This window comes from Capricornis sumatraensis, chromosome 8 (assembly GCF_032405125.1).
Source record: "Capricornis sumatraensis isolate serow.1 chromosome 8, serow.2, whole genome shotgun sequence".
NCBI lineage: Eukaryota > Metazoa > Chordata > Mammalia > Artiodactyla > Bovidae > Capricornis > Capricornis sumatraensis.
Window position 1 is genome coordinate 76,730,254 of NC_091076.1, and position 19,993 is coordinate 76,750,246.

The 19,993-nt window shown below is 55.1% G+C and overlaps 1 protein-coding gene across 1 annotated transcript in view; it reads right to left on the reverse strand.

Annotated features, from left to right (window-relative positions):
- KIF1C (kinesin family member 1C) overlaps positions 1-19,993 on the reverse strand; it is a 21,748-nt gene continuing 1,755 nt past the window's right edge. The window contains exons 2-23 of the mRNA XM_068978643.1: positions 19,831-19,951; positions 19,453-19,584; positions 18,979-19,055; positions 18,461-18,640; positions 17,786-17,851; positions 17,231-17,409; positions 17,030-17,141; positions 16,566-16,643; positions 16,350-16,415; positions 16,184-16,259; positions 15,536-15,614; positions 15,185-15,330; positions 14,040-14,209; positions 13,801-13,880; positions 13,597-13,672; positions 9,461-9,540; positions 8,540-8,634; positions 5,128-5,211; positions 4,556-4,742; positions 4,339-4,411; positions 2,663-3,277; positions 1-1,109 (exon numbers count right to left, since the gene is read on the reverse strand). Of these exons, the coding sequence (XP_068834744.1) occupies positions 426-1,109; positions 2,663-3,277; positions 4,339-4,411; positions 4,556-4,742; positions 5,128-5,211; positions 8,540-8,634; positions 9,461-9,540; positions 13,597-13,672; positions 13,801-13,880; positions 14,040-14,209; positions 15,185-15,330; positions 15,536-15,614; positions 16,184-16,259; positions 16,350-16,415; positions 16,566-16,643; positions 17,030-17,141; positions 17,231-17,409; positions 17,786-17,851; positions 18,461-18,640; positions 18,979-19,055; positions 19,453-19,558 (3,309 nt within the window). The 5' untranslated portion in view covers positions 19,559-19,584; positions 19,831-19,951 and the 3' untranslated portion in view covers positions 1-425. The remainder of the gene's footprint in view (positions 1,110-2,662; positions 3,278-4,338; positions 4,412-4,555; positions 4,743-5,127; positions 5,212-8,539; positions 8,635-9,460; positions 9,541-13,596; positions 13,673-13,800; positions 13,881-14,039; positions 14,210-15,184; positions 15,331-15,535; positions 15,615-16,183; positions 16,260-16,349; positions 16,416-16,565; positions 16,644-17,029; positions 17,142-17,230; positions 17,410-17,785; positions 17,852-18,460; positions 18,641-18,978; positions 19,056-19,452; positions 19,585-19,830; positions 19,952-19,993) is intronic.

The window sequence follows — 19,993 nt, forward strand, 5'->3', positions numbered from 1 at the left end:
GACTTATGATCCCGCCACACCTCCCTGGAAACAAACCCACCACAGACAGACAGACAGACAGGGGCCAGGACGGGGAGACCTCACTTTCCTCTAGGTTCTCTCCTCTGCCCCGACTTGAAAAGAAAGTCAAACACTGACTACATAGCACCCCAGCCCCCCACCCACCCTAGCAGCGTTTGTGGGACCTCCCCTGCAAGGGGGGCCCCGAGGCAGCTTCCCATCACTCTCCATCACTTTGGTTCACTCCTGGCAGCTCCGTGCCCTTGTCCTTCCTCAGCCTCCGGCCCAGTCACCCCTACGTCTTCTATCACCTACTCGGACCTTCTCTCTCTCTCTCTCTTTTCCAGGGCCTCCCTGCCTCTGGGGAAGCAGTGTTCCTCCCACTGAGGGGCCCCACCAGGCCCTCTCTGCCCAGGATGTGGGGCTCACACGGCCGCCCCACTCTCCTTGAGGTCAGGGGCTGAGCGCTGCCGTCTCATTCTCGGGGGTGTAGTGTACGGGGGGTAGCGGGGCCCTGGGGGCCGCTGGGCTGGGTATGGCTGGGGCTGCTGGGGATAATAGTTGTGCTTTTTGGGCTGGAAGTGCTGGGGTTCGGGCTGTGTGGAACCCCCTCCCCGGGACCGGCCCCCCCCGTCCAGGGAGTTCCTGCGGGGACGGTGGGACCTGCGGGGACTTGGGGGCCTTCGCGCAGGGGTGGCCGGAGGTGGAGTGAGCTCCTCAGGGGGCTGTGGTGGTGCTGGGGACTCCCCAGCCCCCGCCCCCGGCCAGGACTCACGGTGCTGGGGGTTGCTCTTGAAGGGGAAGCGCAGTTTGCAGTCATGAGGGGGCACAAAACGGGCGGGGGGTCTGCGCAGCCCCCCTCCCCGGCCCCCGGAGCCCTGCAGTCCCTGCAGCCGCAGCTGCTCCTGCTTGAGCCAGCGGAGGCGGCCCCGACGAAAGGCAGGGTCCTCCTCCATCAGCCTTGATACCCGCTCCCAGCTTGACAGGGGTGGCGAGGAGGGCCGGGCAGGGGGCGCTCGGTCACTGGGGACTTCCTCCTCCGCTGCCTCAGACCCCTGGGGCTGGGCCCACGTGGTCTCACCAGCTTCTTCATTCTCATCCTCATGATCCTGGGAGGGGGAGGGGTGAGAGGAAAGGGGGTACGTGAGGAGAGTGGCCTTCTGAAGACATACAGGTTCAGGAGGATACGTGGGAAGGCCCTGGAGCGGATGGATGTCCAGGGTCCTGAGAGGGGCCTGGGGTTGAGGAAGCTGGAGGGATACTGGTTTAGGAGCCCAGACCCAGAGCCGGGTGGTCAGACCCAGTCCAGGTCGGCCACCTTCGAGCTGTGGGTCTGAGTCGTTGACTTGTAACCTCTATGCCTGTCTTCACGTGCAAGATGACATCAACAATGACAGTACCTATGACACAGGGCTGCTATAAAACTACATGGGAAATTCCACAAGCCTCACCTAGCGGGCACTCAGCAAATACTGCTGAATAAATGACATGCCCTGGGGATACAGCAGTCAGTAAAAACGGAAGAAAAATACCTGCCATCATTTCAGTGGACTGACACAACTGACAAATGAGACAAACATACAGCATGGTACGTATGCTATACTTCCATAAAAAGCTGAATGTATGTGTTCAAGTTATTTAATATATATTATTTATATTATATAGCATATAGAGTACCATGCTGTAGATTTTATATAAATACAAAAATATATATTCACATGGAAAAGACCAGAACAAGGAGAGAGGACAGGAGGCCAGGGTGGGAGGAGTGGCAATGAAAGAACAGAAGAGGTTCACTGAAAGGTTATCATTTTAGTGAACACCTCCTGTGAGGGGTGAGCTATATGGTCTCAGCGAGGAAGGGCGTTCTCGGCAGAGGGAACAGCAGGCTCAAAGGCTTTGAGGCCAGGAGTTCACGGAACAGCAAGGACCCAAGGGTTTGGAGAGGGGAAAGCAAGGAGACGGGGCAAGGGTTGCATGTGGAGTTGTAAGCTTTCAACAAGCATGACTGTCGTCATGACCAGCTGCCTGTCATCCCCCTTCAGCAGGCAAGTGGGAACACAGCCGAAATTCTGTCTGTTGTGAGTAACCCCTATAGCTAGCATGATGCCCGGCACACAGTAAACACTCAACTCTTGTTGACTGAACACATGCAAAACTGGGGTAGGTGGTAACACTATGGCTTACGGGGCCACTGTGAAGATTTACACAGTGACACAGGAGAAGTGCTCAGTACAGCGGCCACCAGAGTTGAGGGTCACCCAGGAGAGGGGTGGTTCTAAGAGTGAACAGTATGTGAACACCCATTGAGTGGTAACGTAAGGGATTGTACCCTTTATATCAGTGATTCTCAAAGTCTACTGCACTTCAGAACTACCCGGGCACTTGTTATAAATGCAGATTCATTTCTAATGCCCAAAGATGCTGCTTCAGTGGGTCTGAGGCAAAACCCAGGAATCTGCATTTTCAGTTAGGGCCCTGGTGGTTGTGAAGCAGATGATTCACAAACTATGCTGAGAAGAGCTATGTTAAACATCAATAAGATTCTTTTAAAGGCAGAGGAGAATGAAGGTTGGACTCTGTAGTGGGAGGTTCCGGTTCTTACAGGGGAGGATAGTAGGCAGGGAGGAAAGCGGGGAGAGGCCGGGCAGGCCTGTCCTACCTGGGTCAGGGGGATGACCCTCTCCATGCGAAGCATGCGGTCCCGCAGGGCCTGCAGCTCGCGGTCCTTGGTGCTGTTCTGCAGCTTCACCTCCTGCAGGATCCCCGTCAGCTTGTCAATGTGAGCCCGCAGGTCCTCCACCTCTGCGCCACGGGCTCCCTCCTCACTGCCGCCGCCTCCACCTCCACCACCTTCTTCCTCGCCCACCGTGTCCCAGACGTCCCGGGCCACGGCCCTCCAGGCGTCCCCAGGCCCCTCGGGTTTGCCGTACGTGCGGCAGAGCTCCCGCATCTTGAGGGCAGCCAGGGCCTCGATCTCGGCTCGCCCGTGGCGGAAGTCAGCCAGGGCCACCTCATAGCAGATCTCCTTCACAGCCTGCATCTTCAGGTCGGCCATGGTGGCCCAGCGAGGGTCTTTGCCCTGCAGCCGCCTCCGCTGGGGGATCTGGTACACCCTGCGGGGGGCCCTGCGCTTGCCGCTGCTGGGTAGGCCACACCGCTTGACGATGGTTTGGACCGTGGTTGGGGGCAGCTGCTCACGCAGAGATGAGATGAGCCGCCAGCTCTCTTCACAGGAGCGCTTGTCGGAGTCATCCCCACTGTCAGAGTCCGCGTACTGGGGCCAGAGAGAAGGGAGACAGGTGGGGAGACAGCTAAGGACACCTCAGGGCCGTGCATCCCAACAACACAGAAACACGGTGGTTAGAACCGTGCAGTGCGGGGCACAGGACTTGATCTCCGCTTGTCTGCACAGCGCAGGTGATGACAGCACCTCCCCACAGGTACTTGAAGTGTGTGGTGTGGTGGCTGGCACAGAGGAAGTGAGTATAGCTAATAAGCTGCAGCCATGGCCAGTGTGGGTTTCATGTATATATCACTCAGGATGAGATTAAAGATTTAAAAGTTCAAGGGACTTTCTTGTTGCTCCAGTGGTTAAGAATCCTCCTTGCAATGCAGGGGACACGGTTCCACCCTTGGTTGGGGAACTAAGATCCCATGTGCCATGGGCCAACTAAGCCCATTCACCACAACTAGAGAACCTGTGCACTGCAACAAAAGATCCCACGTGACACAACTAAGACCCAGTGCAGCCAAATGAATACATATTTTAAATAGTAAAAATAAAAGCAAGTCTACTCAAAGAACAATCTTAAATAAGTAACAGCTCATGGGTGCATGCTCAGTCGCTTCACTCATGTCCGACTTTTTGCAACCCCATAGACTGTAGCCCACCGGCTCCTCTGTCCACAAGATTTTCCTGGCAACAATACCGGAGTGGGTTGTCAAGATCCTCGAGGGATCATCCCTACTCAGGGACCAATCCTGAGGCTTCTGCGTTTGCTGCACTACAGACAGATTCTTTACCACTGAGCCACCAGGGAAGTGACAGCACAGGTGGTAAAAATCACACAAGAGGCCCAGGATCAGCAAGAGTCCGGGAAGCCCCAGTCGCCTGGGAGGAGCTCTCGCTCCTGGGATGTCTGGGTTCTTCCCTGGGTTACATTTCTCTTCTGTCTCCTCCTAGACACCACCTCTACCCCCCGGCCCAGAGCCACTCCCTCCTCTGACTCAGTGGGAGTCAGGCTGAAGTGCTGTCAGCCCACCTCCCCCCAGCCTGTCTGCACCCCATGCCCCCCCAACCCTTGCCTTCCCGACATGCCCCCGCCAGCCCCTCACCAGCCGCTGCTGCTCCAGAAGAAGGTCAGCCTCTTCCTTTTCCTTTCTGTACTGGTTCTCCAGATCCTGAAGCCTGGAGTTGGGTGGGAGGGGAGGCAAAGCTGTGAGGTTCCGGAGCCACCTCAGTGGGGCATCTAACAACAGGAGGATGCTGGGGGCTGAGGACCTGGGCGGGATGGCCAGGAGGGCCTGGGGCCTGATCACCCTCCCCACGCACCTCTTCTCCATCTCCAGCTTGATGTCGATGCCTTGCTGCTCCAGCAGTTCCTTCTGGGCAAAGTTCCAGTCAACGGGCTCGGAGGGCGGTCCTGGGGGTGCAGGGACCCCTCGCTCCCGCTCCAGCCGTGCCTGCTCCGGGTGATTGAAGCGGAACACGTGGTTCTTGCCCATCACGATCCTATTCCCTGGAGGAGGGAGGAGGGAGATGCGGGCTCACTCCCCAGAGCAGGACCCCTTCCTCACGCCCTAGGTGTAAGGGGCCTTGCCCACCAATCAAAGGAGCCCACACACCATCTCTCCCTTCACCCCAAGTCCAGGGCGATCAGAGCCAAGGCTCCCCCAGTTGACCCTGGGAACTGCCCTGTCCCTGAGAGTCACAGGAAGTCAGGAACTGGGCATCCTCTTCCTGTTGCCCTGAGGCAGCAAGACAAACCAAACCCTAGCTCCTCTCCCCTTCCCAGTCGATCTTCGTATCCCACACTGTCTCCTATGTATCTCTGAGTCCTGCCCAGGATTCACCCACGAAGCTCTTCCTTGCACAGCCAGGCCCCTCACTACACCCTCCTCTACCTGACTTCAGCACCATGGGCTCGGTCACAAGTTTCCCATTGACATAGGTCTCAGCTCCTTCGCAGGGCTCCAGGGTGACCACCACTGAGGCAAGGAGAGAGAAGAAGGAGGGATCAGACTCCAAGGGAAGAGGGGTAAGGTCACAGATTCCCACCCTGCATTCCCCTCCAAAACACACATGCACCCCAGTTCCACCCTCCAGTACCTGTTGGGGGTGCCATGGCCCCTCTGGTGGCAGGCAGCATGGGAAAGGAAGAGCAGAAGGAGGGTTAGAGCCCCAGCTGCAGCTCCCACGAGCCTCGGCAGTGGTGGGGGGGGGTGGGTGCTGCCTGTTCACCCTCCACCAGCCTCTCCAGCAGTGGCTTAACAAGCCTGGAACTCTCAGAGAACGTGGTCTCTCAGGTCCAACTGGTCAGTGGGCCCTGTCTATCATTCATGCCATCCAGACGACAACTCACTCCCTCCTTCCCAAACAACACTGTGCCTAGCCAGGTCTGGATTCCTCCGGCAGGCTCCTAGCCCCACTTCTGTCTGAAGCAGCTTGCAAAGTGCTACCTGACTAATCCTCTTCAAGCCACAGTCCACAGATCCCTATCTTCATGGGATGAGATTAAAGTCAACCCAAGCCACAGTCTATCAAGGTGCTCCTTGTACAAATCACAGAACCCTCCTCTTGTGGGTCACAAAGATGCCTGAGGCAGCTCCCTGTCCTCAAGGACAAGTGCCCCATGGTCAGGGGGCCCTGAATTTCAAAGACCCAGACTCTGTGACTCCTTAGTGGAGGGACACTGAGCAGTCACCTGATCTCTCAGAGCTATACAATGGGATAACAAAGTCTTTCCGTACAGAGTGGCTGAAAGGCTCAAACACAGTGATGCACGAAAATGAGTTGTTTACGTTACAAGGAATAGAGAAACCAGAACAAATGGTAACGTAAAGCAAAGATGAGCCTATGGGTACTGTTGCTGTTGCTGCTGCTAAGTCGTTTCAGTCAGGAGAACAAAAATAGCAAAGAGGAACTTGGCTTAGGGGCAGAGGACTGGAAATGATCATGGGAAAGTGCTAACTTTTGAGTTGATGCTCGAAGGGAAACTCAGATCAAGGGGCAGAAATGACGGAAAAGATGGCAGACAGATGTAATAAAACATCACTTGGTCCAAGCCCAGCAATGGAAGGTGGTGGCAGAGGACAGGATGAGATGACTGTAAGGCCATGAGCTGGCTCTTTTGCCCTTATTTCCCACCACACCCCAAATTCATCCATCCATTCCACAAATATACTGGGCCCCTATAATACACCAGGCACTATTTTAGCTCCTGGAAATACAGGAGATAAAAAACATAATTGCTTCTCATACAGACATCATTTCTACTTGGTAAGACGATAAACAAGTAATTGAGCAAATAATCTAAAGTCAGGGTTGGGTGGTGATAGTTGTAATGGAAGGAAATGGGGCCAGGAGAGAACCCAGGTGAACCCACAGAGATCTGAACTGAGGAAGCCAGGACTCACAGCTCTGGCCCTAGAGCCAGCCATGCTGCATCCCAACCCAGTTCTCCTGCTAGCTGTGTGTGACGCACTCAGTCGTGTCTGACTCTTTTGCAACTCTGTGTGCTAAAGCCCACCAGGCTCCTCTGTCTGTGGAATTCTCCAGGTAAGAATACTGGAGTGGGTTGCTATTTCCTCCTCCAGGGTATCTTCCCAACGCAGGGATAGAACCTGGGTCTCCTGCACTGCAGGCAGATTCTTTACCATCTGAGCCACCAGGGAAGCTAGCTGTGTGGTCTCAGGCAAATTCCCCAACCCCAGGAACCTCAGCTCTCTCACCTGTGAGCTGGATGAGACAATACAAGTACACGGTAAGTAACAACTATTCTTCCATGTTCACGACTGCATCCCTGTGGCCTGCTCTTCTCAGCCTCTCTTTGGTCTTAAGTCTGGTGTTAAGAGCAAAGGCCCAAACAGACTAACCCTTTACACAGCCCCCATCTTTGGCGAGGGCTTCCCAGGTGGCTCCATGGTAAAGAATCTGCCTGCCAAGCAGGAGACTCATGTTTGATTCCTGGGTTTGAGAGGTCCCCTCGAGAAGGAAATGGCCACCCACTCCAGTATTCTGGCCTGGGAAATCCCATGCATGGACAGAGGAGCCTGGTGGCCTAAAGTCCATGGTTTCGCCAAGAGTCGGAGATGACCGAGCGACTAAACAACGTCTTTAGGGCACAGAACAGCTGCTGTGTTCACTGTGATGTAACCAACGTGTGCCTGTCTTCTTCCCACACACACTCTGAGCTCCCCCTCAAGGGTGGGTTGGCTCCAAGGGCCTTCTGTGGTTTCGGTATCACCCCAGAACACAGCTTGAGGGAACCGCAGAACAGGAACTCGGCACTCACTCACTGGGTTGAACTGATTTAACAGTTCACAGCTCGCAATGCCGGAAGCGTGTGCTGCCACTGGGGACCTGAGCCAGGCGATAATCCACTGACCCTGAACTGGAATGGAAGCCCACCTGGCAGGTGTTCAACCTGAGCTGCACGCCACGAGAATACATCTCTTCTTATTTTAAAACACGTTCTGATATGCCCGTCTCCCATCCCCCCACCCTACCCACCATCCCCCACCCTGCACTGAGGCACATAGCACCAGCTTGAGGTGGCAGACAGCTCAGGTGTGACACAGCACAGACACCAAGGACTCAGCTGTGACACGGCCAGCCTCCCTGCCCAACTCGCTCCCCAGAGTTCCACTTCACTCGGGCCCAGTTGAATACAAATCAGTCCGTTTAAAAAAAAAAAAAAAAGACTGAACCAGAACAAAATATGACCTCAGAACACACCCTAAGTGGTACTTCACCACGAGCGTTGTGGTATTATCTGTCAGACACACTACTACCTGAGGGCTCGTGATTCCTAAAAGCTTTTGCTGCTGTGGCCAGAAACAGCTAAAAACCTCTGAAAGTTTTACAGCCAAAAGGATACACACGTCAACTAACTGCCTAGAACTTTTGCATTCATAGCTGGACAGGTAAGTGGGTTTTCAGAGATAAATTCAGATATCCCACTGAAAAAGTACAAGTGTTCATAAAAAATGACCAAGGTGCTATTTGAGGCTAAAAAAATCAAGCAAGAGGGCTGGATCTCCTCTTCCCCAAAATCTTACCCTCTGGAGCCACAGTCTCCTGTTTCTGCCTTGGGGACCTTCACTACCCCTGCCCCTTGTAAACACTCTGCACCCTGAGGGTGGGTGCACACAGCCGGGCCCCCATGGCTGACCAGGAGCTCAAAGCCCCTCTTAGGGTGGACACGTCCCTCTCACACGGCCACACTCCCAGAGCCCGACCCAGGCCTCTGCATTCAGCATGAGGGAGCGCTCTCTCCTTGTCTGGCCACTCCACTCTCACCCCCTCAGCCATTACCTTCTCCGTCTGACTGAGGGATGCTCCGGAACAGGCAGTGTTGCTCTCGGATGAACTGCCCTGTCAGCTTGATGTCCACATCAACCTGGCCGACCCTGGGGAAGCAATGGCCGACATTTTCTGAGCATGTGCCAGTCATACATATGCCAAGCCCCTTCGAACCAAAACGCTCATCTGACTCAATCAACCAACTATAATTATTCCCATTTCGCAGAAGAGGAAGCTGAGGCTCAGAGACATAAGTAACTTGCCCAAAGTCAGGCAGCCTGGCAGTGGTGAAACTGGGGTGTGAGCTCAGATCTGCCTGGCTCCAAGCCCGCATCTGTTATGTACTGTTATGTAGCAAAGAGGGAAGGGAACCTACAGTGGGGTGGATGCTCTCAGTCTCGGTTCCTATATCCTTACCATGATGATCACCAAGGACAGCTGAACAGCCTGGTGGAAAAGGATGGAACACTCCCACCCGCTTACCTCCAGGAGGTGAGAGAGGAGGCTCTGAGACCTGGGGTTCATTAGCATTAGCCAGTGAAGCCACCTGCCACATGGGCACTGTCCCTCAACAGTGTGGGGCCAGGGTCATGTTTCCCTTCACTCCCCCGACCCCAAGGGAAGGTTCCACTAAGTGATGCCCAGGCAATGGTGCTGCAGGGTAAGAACGTGGTGGTCAAGTTCCCACCCGCTCTCTGCCCCAGGAGATCAGGACCCAGCCATGCCAGCACTGGGCTCGTTTGGTCCCAGGAGGCGTGTCACCCCCACCAAAGGTAGGCTCAGCCGGTTCTCAGGAATCCCAGAGCTAGCAGGGCTGCAAAAGAGCTGACGTGAGACCCAGAAGGTTCCCATGAGGTCACTAGGAAAGGCAGGTCCTTCTGCAACTAACCTCCAAAAAGAGAGACCGCCCCACAGGCCCAGAGCAAAGGCTACCTGGTGACGCCATCTTTGACGTGGTAGAGCAGACACTCGGACATCAGGGGGTCTTCGTTCAGGTTCACCAGGTGCGGAGTCTGAGGGGGAGGGGGCGGCAGTCAGCAGAGGGCCGTCAGGAGGGAGGGAAGGCACTCTGGCAGACATCTCTGCAGGTGAGCTCTCCCAGCTCCTGCTGCCACTTATCTGACCCACCCTACCCTCTCCTCACACACAGGACACCCCCACCCTTCTAGCTGCTTCCCAGGCCCCACCAGTCTCCCTGCAGGAAACCTTGGCAGCAACCTGCCCTTGCCCGGCTTTCCCTCTGGCCCCAAGCTCATCATTTCTTCCTTCAAAATACACTTTGCCACTTGTGGGGTGTGAGGGGAGGTAACGAGACAGGACTGTTCAGACGTCTCCTGCCCACAGCTCAAGCCCACCTGACTCAAGTCTGCTTCTGCAGCCTGCACCTCTGGGCCTCCTCCATGGCTGGGCCCAGCTCACTTAGCCCAAGCCCCTTTCCAGGGCGCCCTCTCCCCTTCCGAGCTCCCACCCACTGGACTCTGAGCCCTCACTCCTGAAGCAGAGCTCCTACATCCCTGCCTGTCCTCCTGCCTGGAACAGCCTCCCTCCTCGCGCCACCCCCACCCATCATAATCATTCACTTCCCGTCCCTCTTGGTCTGTCTCAAATGCCACCTCTTCCACGAAGCTTTCCTAAGCCGTCCACCTGAACACAAGATCCCCTGCCTGTTCTCCAAGGAGTTACTGTGGCCCTTCTAGGTACAAGACTCTACTGAGGTGCCAGGCAGGACACAGAGATGAGCCAAACCCAAATGCTGCTGTCCCATCAGTCAGGAAATCAAAGTCAACAACTGGAGATAAGATTGGGCGTGGAAACACCATCATAGGTGAGAAATGCATGTCTCATAGTAGACTTTCTGAACTTCTCATGTCCTCACTTAGCTCATTCATTCATTTATCCCATTGTATCCTGGAAGGCGCTTATACACAAAGATGAGCGCAGTGAAAACCAATGGGAGCTCAGGCGAGTCAGGGGAACTTCATGGAAAAGGCAGTATGGGACCTGGTCTCTGACAATGAGGAGGACGTGAACACGCAGAAGAAAGGAGGGGTCTGAACAAAGGCAGGGAAGCCGGAAAGCACAGGGTACAGGGGGAAACACCCAGCAGTCGAGGCCCCATGTTTCTCTGGAAGTTCCCATGAACAGGAAGCCCAAGGCTATGTCCATGGTGGGTGCAATAAGTATTGATGTCTGATCCTCCACCAGGCCCCTCATCAATCATTCTCCAACACCTGTTCTTCTCCAGAAGGACAGTCCCGCCCCTCTCGACCCTACAGTGTCTGGCCTGCCTGGGAACGCCAAACACTGATGGGCCCTAGAAGCAGAAAGCAATCTGTCCCCTGGGAGAGGAGACACGATTTAGGACAGTGCTTTTCAACCTCTGTTCAGCCCAAGAACCCTTTGTTCACATGAAACCTTACCGAGAGGCCTAACACATCAAGCAGATAAGCAGAGAGCTGCTCAGGTCGAAGTGGGGGTGGGGGACACACAGTTCTGTCCTGCTCCCCATTCCCATCTTGGCCCCGTGAAGGAAGCTCCCAGCCAGGTTTGAAGATGACCAACTTAAGAAGATCTTAGGCCTGGGGTAAGGTCCCAGAATGAGGGGGTTTTTCCGAAAGTTCCTGGCTCTCCCCAGGACAAACTGGAGCTTTGGCCCCAAAGACCCAATTCTTCACTGGACCTTTCCTAGGCTGGAGTCACCCCCACTAAACCTGTTTCTCCTGTGAGTCTAACAGCTTTTTCTCTGAAATCCACATGACTTTTAAACCCATGAGAAAGGGTTCATCTTCACCACCAGAAGAAAATGCAAAAGTTACCTCCTCTAAGACACCTTTTTTTTTTAACTGATCAGATTGGCAAAGATGAAAAAGGTGAAGACAGTAAATGAACGTGGGCTCTCAGATATGTTGCTCAGGGAGTCTAAGTGGGCTTGGTTAATAATCTGGAGGCAAAACAGATCAAAATCTGACTGTTGCACCCCAAATCTCCACTTCTAAGAATCTGTTCTACAGACCACAAACTATTTTTAAGACTATCTTCTATAACATTGTTTATAGTATCAGAGAATGGGAAATGACCTAAATGTCCATCAGTAGGAAGCTGGTTAAAAAAAAAAAATTATTTGATGTCTATACAATAGAATATCCTGACACTGTGGGGAAGAAAAAAAACAACGGCAGACAGAACTATGATGCACTGTTATGTGAAAAAAATAACATGTCAGGTATGGAACCACTGCTACTGCAAAGAGAGAAGCGTGCCTGAGTATGTGGCTGACTTTCTCTCACACACGCCTGCATGCGTGGAGATGACCTCTAGAACACAGTGGATACTGCTAACAGGACTCGCCTCTGGGAGGGCATGCTGAGGGTGGGAAGAAGGTTTCCTTTTCACTCCACACACCTCACCACATGTGAATGCCACCTTTACAAGAATGAAACAAAAGCCCCTCCCATTGGTTCCAGGCTTGAGCAGGTGGCATCCTGTGCTGTGAGAACCCTGTCAGTCTGTCCATCCCTGTGGCAGAAGGTCCAGAGGTACCCAGCACCCCAAGGTGATGGACAGGCAAGCCACACTGACAGCCTCTTTCCAGACCCTCCTCCCAGGTGTAGGCCTCTTGGGGACCCCAAAACCCCAGGTACCTAGCCCCAGACCTGACCCCTCAGCACTGCCGGCCACCCTCCATCACCCACAGACAGCTCTCTCACTCCCCAGGCTGAGCCTCAGGCAAACCCCTCTCCTCTGTTTAGATCCCGGTTCAGTGGGCCCTGCTTGCTCAGTCTCCCAGATGCCTCGTCTACCTGAAATTCGGAGGGGTCTCCTTCCAATAACCCACCGCCTGGAGGGGGTGTGTCACTCTTAGGGCCCGGTCCCATTATGCTTGCCACCAAGGCCCAGACAAGCATGGCTCCCTTCCAGCGCTGGGACGGGAAGTTCCTGCTCTGCTCACCGGCCCCGGTACAGCTGTGCTGGCCCCAATCCTCTCTGGTTGGTGGGTCCTTGTGCTGTGCTGGTTGTTACAGGTTCTGAATATCATTCCTCCCTCCTCCAACTGAGCCTCATCACTCCTGCCCTGCTTCCTTCCTTCTTTCCTCACCACAGAGACTTTCTGAGCTCTGACTACACCACCGGCATATGCAAGGCCCCACTCTGGCGACAAGATTCCACATTTGCTCAGCCCCATGTTTTCCCTGCTCCCACCACCCCATCCATCCTTCAGGCTACACTTTCCAAACCGCCTTCTCCAGGAAACCAGTTTCCACAAGTCTCCAGGCTGCACTGATACATCCATCTTTAAACCTTCTGCTGCCTTTCCAATCAACACCTTACAATTTTGTGCTCATTCTTCCTCTATTCCTTTACAGTCTTGTTTTCCCAAGCTAACTTTACAAAACTTTCATTTTTTAGGTTTGGGGTTTTGTTTGAGTAGGTACCACACACACAGGGTTGTTGTTATTTAGTCACTAAGTCACATCTGACTCTTTTTGATCCCATGACAGTAGCCAGCCATACTCCTCTGTCCATGGGACTTCTCAAGCCAGAATCCTGGAGTGGGCTGCTATTTCCTACTCCAGGGGATCTTCCTGACTCATGGATTGAACCTGCATCTCCTGCATTGCAGGCGGATTCTTTTTCACTGAGCCACCAAAAGCAGGTCACATGCGCAGGGTATAAAATCCAAACGATACAGAAAAGCACATCGTGGAAAAGTCACTTTCCCAATCAACCTGTACTCTCCCCAGCCTCTGCCTTCCCCTGGGGTAACCACCATAACCAGTTTCTTATGAAGCCAGAAACACACGCTATGCGTGAACTCACACACGTGTGTGGGCTTCTGTCTGTCAATACCTAGGTCTTCCCTGGCATCCTTCTGCGGACCCTAGATGGATGGAGAAGACAGGGACAGCCTGATAACATAGACAGCAGGTGGCAGGAATGGGGGCAGAGATGATGGAGGGCCAATCCAGGGACCTCAGAAAGCAGAGTTAGAACTCACTACCCTGCCACCCCAACCCTCTTCTCTCAGCACCCAGAGTCTCCCAGGCCTCCTCATTCAGCCCCTCACTCACCTTCTTTGGAGAGAAGACGCCCACGGTTCCCCCGTCTTCCCGGACAGCCACCCCCATCTCAGCCAGCAGTGCTTCTCTGTAGGCAAAAGAGAGGCGGATATTGGCCTTGTCCTCAGGACCCACAAACCCGTTCTGGGCAGGGCCCGACCTCCCCTCCCCACCCCGCTCCTTCCAGGGCTCCAGCTGCGGGCCCCACCCCCACACCTCTCCATCCTCAAGGCCTCCGTCTTACGGAGTTTCTCCTCCCAGGTTTCATTCAGCTCAGCGATAATCTTCTCTGTCTCCTGTGGGCACAAACAGGCAGGGATCAGGACAGTCTGGGACAAGCCCTCCCAGGGGGCCATGCTACTCCCAAGATGCCTTCTTCCTCTTGGACCCTGGCTTTGGAGAAAAAACTCCCAGCGGTCCCCAGGCCCCAACCCTTCTCTGCTCCAGCATCCCACCTGCAGTCTCTCCATGGCCTCCTCAGGCCCAATCTGGGGCTCGGCATTAGGGGAGAATGAGGGCTCCAGTTCCCCATTGTGAGCTGCGGGGGATGAAGGCGAAGCTGGGGCAGAGGGTGACGACAGAGCCGGCAAAGCACCTTCGGGACTCCCCTCGTCCACCTTCCGGCCTAGGAGGGAGAAAGAAGTAAAAGGAGGGTAAAGAAAGATGCATCTCACAAGAGACAGAGATCTCACACCAGACCAGCCTGTAAGGACTACAGAAGACATGTAGTCCCCTCCCACCAAGTGGAAAGCCTTCCTACTACAGCCTTGACAAATGGACACTGAGTCTCTGCTTGTTCCCCTCCAGGGATGGAGAGCTCAATACTAAACAAGGCAGCCAGTTCCTTCTGCTGTTAGATGACATGCACCATCAGAAAGTACTTTGCTGTGTTGAGCTGAAATCTGAAACGTACCTGTTTCTAGTTCTGCCTTCTGGGATGAGAGGGACTACACTGTTTTTTTTCTTGCACAAAACTACCCTTCAAATGTGCAGAGGCCAACATCGCATCTACCTTCTCTTCCCAAGAACCCTTATTTTCCCCATCATGCCCCTGAGCACCCTGACTCCTCAAAGGGATGGACCCCAAGACTGAATGCAGAAGGACCCCAAGACTGGACACAGTTAACACGGATCGCAGATTCTCTAATACAAATGCCATTTCAGGGTAAAGAGGCCAAGCCTCACATTTCAGAAATTACTCCAAGTTCCCGTAATTAAGTTTACGATCAATTTAATTCCCAATGTTTCACAAGAATTTCTGTCAAAGCAGATGCCCAGCAGTCTATTCTTAATGACTTACTGTGTAAGTCACAAATGCATGACTGGCTATTTATTCCTGCTCCTATCATTTCAGTAGTTCCAGGAGCCTGTCAAGGTCCCTCTGAATCCTGTCTGCCCCTCCTCGGGAGGACCTGTTGCTCCCAGCTGTCACATCTGAAGGCATGATCTGTCACCTCTCCATATCTGCAGCTAAGTCACGGGGCACATATGGGCTTTACTGGGTAGTGGTCCCTCCCTGGCTCCAGGCCTGGACAAAGGCAAATCAGGAGGGATGAGGTGGGCCCAGGGACCTCCCGAGCCACTCCTCCCGGAGGCCCACCTCCCAGGGCCGAGGCGGAGAGCCCTTGAGCCATGAGCAGCTCCCGCAGCCGGGCCACCTCTTCCTGCAGCTCCCGGATCAGCCGGGCATTAGGGTCCTCATTGATGACAGCGTTGCAGCGGATCTGCTTGGTGCGGTCAGCATACCTGGAAGAGGAGGGAGGAGCGGGACCGGTGAGGGCCAGACACAGGCGACCTTGGTCTGCTGCCTGATGCCCTCTCTCCCTCCCACGTTTCCTCACAGTGGGGTAGAGTTGAAGGTCAGCCCTCTCTCATGCACAGGCTCCTGAGCTACCAGCCTCTGAGCTCCTGGCACTTCTCATGTCCCACCCCAGCCCTGCCAGAGCCCCACCTGAGGGTGCTAAGAGTCTCTTCATAATTGATGTCCGCGGGGCTCAGGGCTGCAATCATTGCTGTGCGGGAATTCCCACCTGTGAATGGAGAGCACGGGAAAGCTTAAGCTGGGCAGAGTTCTAGAAAAAGTCAGACTGGGTCTCAGGAGCAGGGGGCCTCACTGCCCAGGCAGGGGTCTGAGAGGATCACTGTTCAAGGTAAAGTGAAGCTAAGAGTTGGTGAAGCTGATCATGAAACTGACAGTCAGAATAAGTGGGGATATCAGACATCTGTGGGATGGTCAGAGGTCAGGGAGAGGAGGGTGAAGTCAGAGGCGGCTGTGGGGTCTGAGGGTTCACAGGGAGCCCCAGGTCAGTGAGGCCCTTGGCTTGGCAGGGAGGGTATGGCCTTGATCTCAGCATGAGGACACTGTATAAAGGATGCCCCAGGCTCAGGCAGGGAGTCAGGGGACAACTGGAGGACTTGAGGTCCCAGGGGCAGCAGTGGGTCTAGTCAGATGCATCAACAGGGGTTAGCAGGACTGGTGGCAGGGTCGGCAGAGAGAGAGAGAGAGAGACAGAGAGAGAGAGAGAGAGAGAGAGAGAGAGAGAGAGAGAGAGAGAGACAGAGAGAGAGAGAGAGAGAGAGAGAGAGAGAATTCCCTCACCCAGATTCTCTTTGAGCAGCCAGGTGAGCACAGAGTCCCTGTAAGGGATAAAATCCGACTTCCGCTTCTTTGATTGCTGAAGGACGGAAGGGGGAAAGGGGGTCAAGGTGGCCACCCGCTTTGTCCACTTTCCCAGAGCCCCTCTCCTCCCACGCCCAGCTCTCACCATGTCCGCAAGGGCTGAGATCACCTTCCCCAGAGTGGTCAGGGACTTGTTGATGTTGGCGCCTTCCTGGTGAGAGGAACGTGGGGAATGAGGCCTTCTTCTCCCACTCCGATCCCCTCCGCCCCTCCTCCCCACAGCCAGAGCCCCAGGTTGCAAGCAGAGACCACCGCCCTCAGCACCCAACACGGCCCTGTCTGTCCCTCCCAAGTGCCTCACCTTTAGGCGCATGCCCCGGGCCCCTGAGGAGTCGGCCCGCTCGCTGCCAGCAAGGTCCACCAAGCTGATCTTACTGACCTGGTCAGAGGAAGGAGGCAGGAGGTGACTGGGCAGTTAGTGGGGGATGGAGAAAGCCAAGAGTGGGGGAGGGAGGGAGAATAGACAAGAAGACAGTGAGGGCTTAGTTACTTGTCCATTTGTTCATTTATTTGTTTACGATGTTCACATGCCCGCTGTGTGCCAGGACAAGGCACAGTGGGCTCCAAGCTCTGCCCTGACAAATCTAGCAAGAAGGACAAACACTCAAACAGGAGATTGCATCCCATTGATCTGATGGAGGAAGCACAGGGCAGGGGCCGTGGGAGCCCAGAGGAGGCCCTCAACCAAGCCAGGGCAGGGAGGGAGGACACAAGGCCCACTGATCTCAACTCTGTCTCCGTGACCAGGTGGGAGGGGGGCCCTACCTTCTCTGAGTCCAGTCCAGTGAGCTGGTCGTGACAGCGCTGTGTGAAGACAATGGTGAAGACAGCGTGGGAACGGCTGCTGGTCTCATTCATGTTGGTGGCAGCCACGGTCCTGGGTGGGGAGGGAGTGGTCAGTGGGTCCCGCCCCGCACCTTCCTAACCCCGGCTCCCTTACCCCTCCACCCCATCAGCCTGCCTCACCGCGCCTTATTGCCACAGTCCATGAGGTCAGCAATGTCAGCGAAGGAGGTCACAGCCAGTTTAGACAGGTCCTGCACGTAGGGGCCCAGGATGGGGTGCTCTCGGACCCGCAGAGAGCCCCGACTCTTGGGGTTCAAGAGGTCTCGTACCCTCTCGCAGTAGATCTCCATGAAGCTCACCTGAGCAGGAGGAACAAACTAAACACCACAAAGCTGACAACCATACCCAGTGTAAAGCTTCCCGTGGACTCCCACTGAATACAACACAGACAACACTGTTTACTATGTTTACTCTGCATTGCTAAGCATTTTACAAGCACAAGCTGACCCGATCCTCCCAATAACTCTAGGAGGGGACCCCTGATCATTATCATTTTACATAAACATCCTCAGGAGCCGAAAGAGAAATCGTTTGACCAAAGCCAGCAGAGCCTAGAATAGATCCCAGGCTGCCTGACTCCAAAGACGCCCTTGGTCTTAATCACTCTGCTCACCTCCTCCCTACCCAGGGGACACTGTGTACCACCTCCAGCCCCCTCCCAAGACCTGGGCTTACCTCCACAGAATAGGATAGCTGAGCGCTCTGGTTCTTACTAACACGAGAGAAGAGGTCCTCACAGAGCTGGAGGGAGACAGAGAGAGGCACAGAGATGCTGCTGTTCACAGCATACCCGCGGAGCCCAGCATCGGGCCAGGCCAGGTCTCAGGTGACCCTGTTTAACCCTTACCACAGCCCCAAAGGAGGGATGGGATCATTTGCATTTTATAGAAGGGAGAGTCACCTCTGAGAGGTTGGCTTGCCCAGTATCTTAGGCTACTATTCAGTGAGCCAAAATGCAAACCCAGAGCCCATATGCAAGGCCACAGTGCTGCAGTCAGGAAGAATATGGGTCAATTCTCAGCTATCCACAACTGATTTTTCCTATGGTCAACACCTTGACTACACGAGTCTACAGCAGAACTACACTCGCAACTAATCCCGAGACAAGGTAAGATGGCAGAAAGTGGTAGAATCAAGCTTCAGACCCAGGGCTCTCAGCCACCAAAGCAGTGGCTCTTCTCACTGAGCCCTCTTGGCCCTAATGTCCAGGCTGTGGCCAACCTCAACCCCCATCACCTTCCCTATTTCCGAGGACCTCAGAGAGCCATCAGCCTGAGATCCGGGCCTTCCTCCCCTAGAGGCAGCTGAAGGTGCTCCCGCCTCAGCCTCCCTGCCAGGCCCCATGAATACCTGGGGCACGATGCCCTGCTGCCCCGGCTCCTGCCGCCCCATCATGGTGTAGGACTTCCCAGCCCCCGTCTGCCCATAGGCAAAGATGCACACATTGTAGCCTTCAAAGGCATGCAGCAGCATCTCCTCTCCAATGTCCCGATACACCTGCTGCTGAGATGCAAACTGGGGGTCCTCCGCCTAGGTGAAAGGGGGCAAGAGAGACAGCAGGAACCCTAAATGCCTTTGTCCTTGGTATCCAGGTGCCCAAAGGTCTTGTGTGCTCCCCACCCCCATCACTGTCCTGATTGTCCCAGAAGATACCATCTGGTCTCCTGCTGGTCCTCATTACCCTGGGGACTCTGCCTCCCCCTCCCAGTCCAAGTCACAGGCACAGGGTCCTACCTACCCCCACCCACGGGTGCTGGTCCTCCCAACCCATCCCCTGGAGATCCAATTTCCTAGCAACGCCCCCCTCCCCAGGACCTATAGCCCCTGTCCCTCATTGCTTAGCTTTTCCCCCAGCCCAGCAACCTCACCGAAGTGTGTGACCAGTAGGAGTAATCGAAAGTGAAGCTTTTGGGGGCATCCTTGCTCTGTTTGGGATTGATGATGGCTGAGAGCAAAGGAAGTAAGGCCAAAGTCAGGTACTCCCAACCTCTGCCCACTCTTCACAAGCCCCCAGAATCCAGGTATCCCACTCCCCATCTCTATCCTAATTCATCTCTCCCCTTTAACACTCCCCACCCCCTCCAGCCACCAAAGCTAATTTTGGCTTCCCAGGACCCGCCCCCCTCCCGGCTGCCTCCCTGGATTGGGCAATGGAGGGCTTCAGGCCAACATTCCCCCTCCCAGGGACTGGGAGCATGGAAAGGCCAGCCCCTGTCCTTACAACTAGCACCTGCTCTGTGCCCAGCACAGCCTTCCTCCCAGTTCGGCCCAGCAGGCCTGGCCGGTATAGTGGGCCTAGCCTGCCCTGTCTGCGCCCAGCCGGGCCCCTGGGACTCACTCACAGGTGGTGCTGCCCTGCATGCTGACCACACACTTGGCATCCTGGCTGGTCTCACGGGCGTTAAAGGGCCGAACTCTCACTGCTACTTTCACTGAGGCGCCAGCCATGGCTCCAGTACGCCCACCCTCCTCAGCTGGAGAGCAGAGACAGAAGAGGTGTCAGAGTGGCTGGGGGACCCAGATGTCACCTCCCAGCTTCTCCCAGAAACCAGCCTCTCCACCCTGCCCTGTCCCCGGCTATCCAGCCCCTCAAAGACCCAGTCTCTGTTCCCCTGGCCTTCCTCCCCAGTGTCACTCTCGGGGACTTCCGGAGGTGCGCCTGCCTCTCTCCCCAGCCATATCCCAGCTCAGAGGGACCTGGGTTGTCACCCCAGAGTTACCTGGCGTCTTGGCCCCAGACCAGGGGAGCTGTATCAGTTCTGGCTGCCACCGGCCCTCGTAGGAGGAGCCCCATCCTACACTGGGGGCCTGGCCGCGCCAGCTGGGGCTGTGGGGGAAACCCTGGTTGTGGGGGAAGAGTGGTTAGGAGACACCAATGGCTCC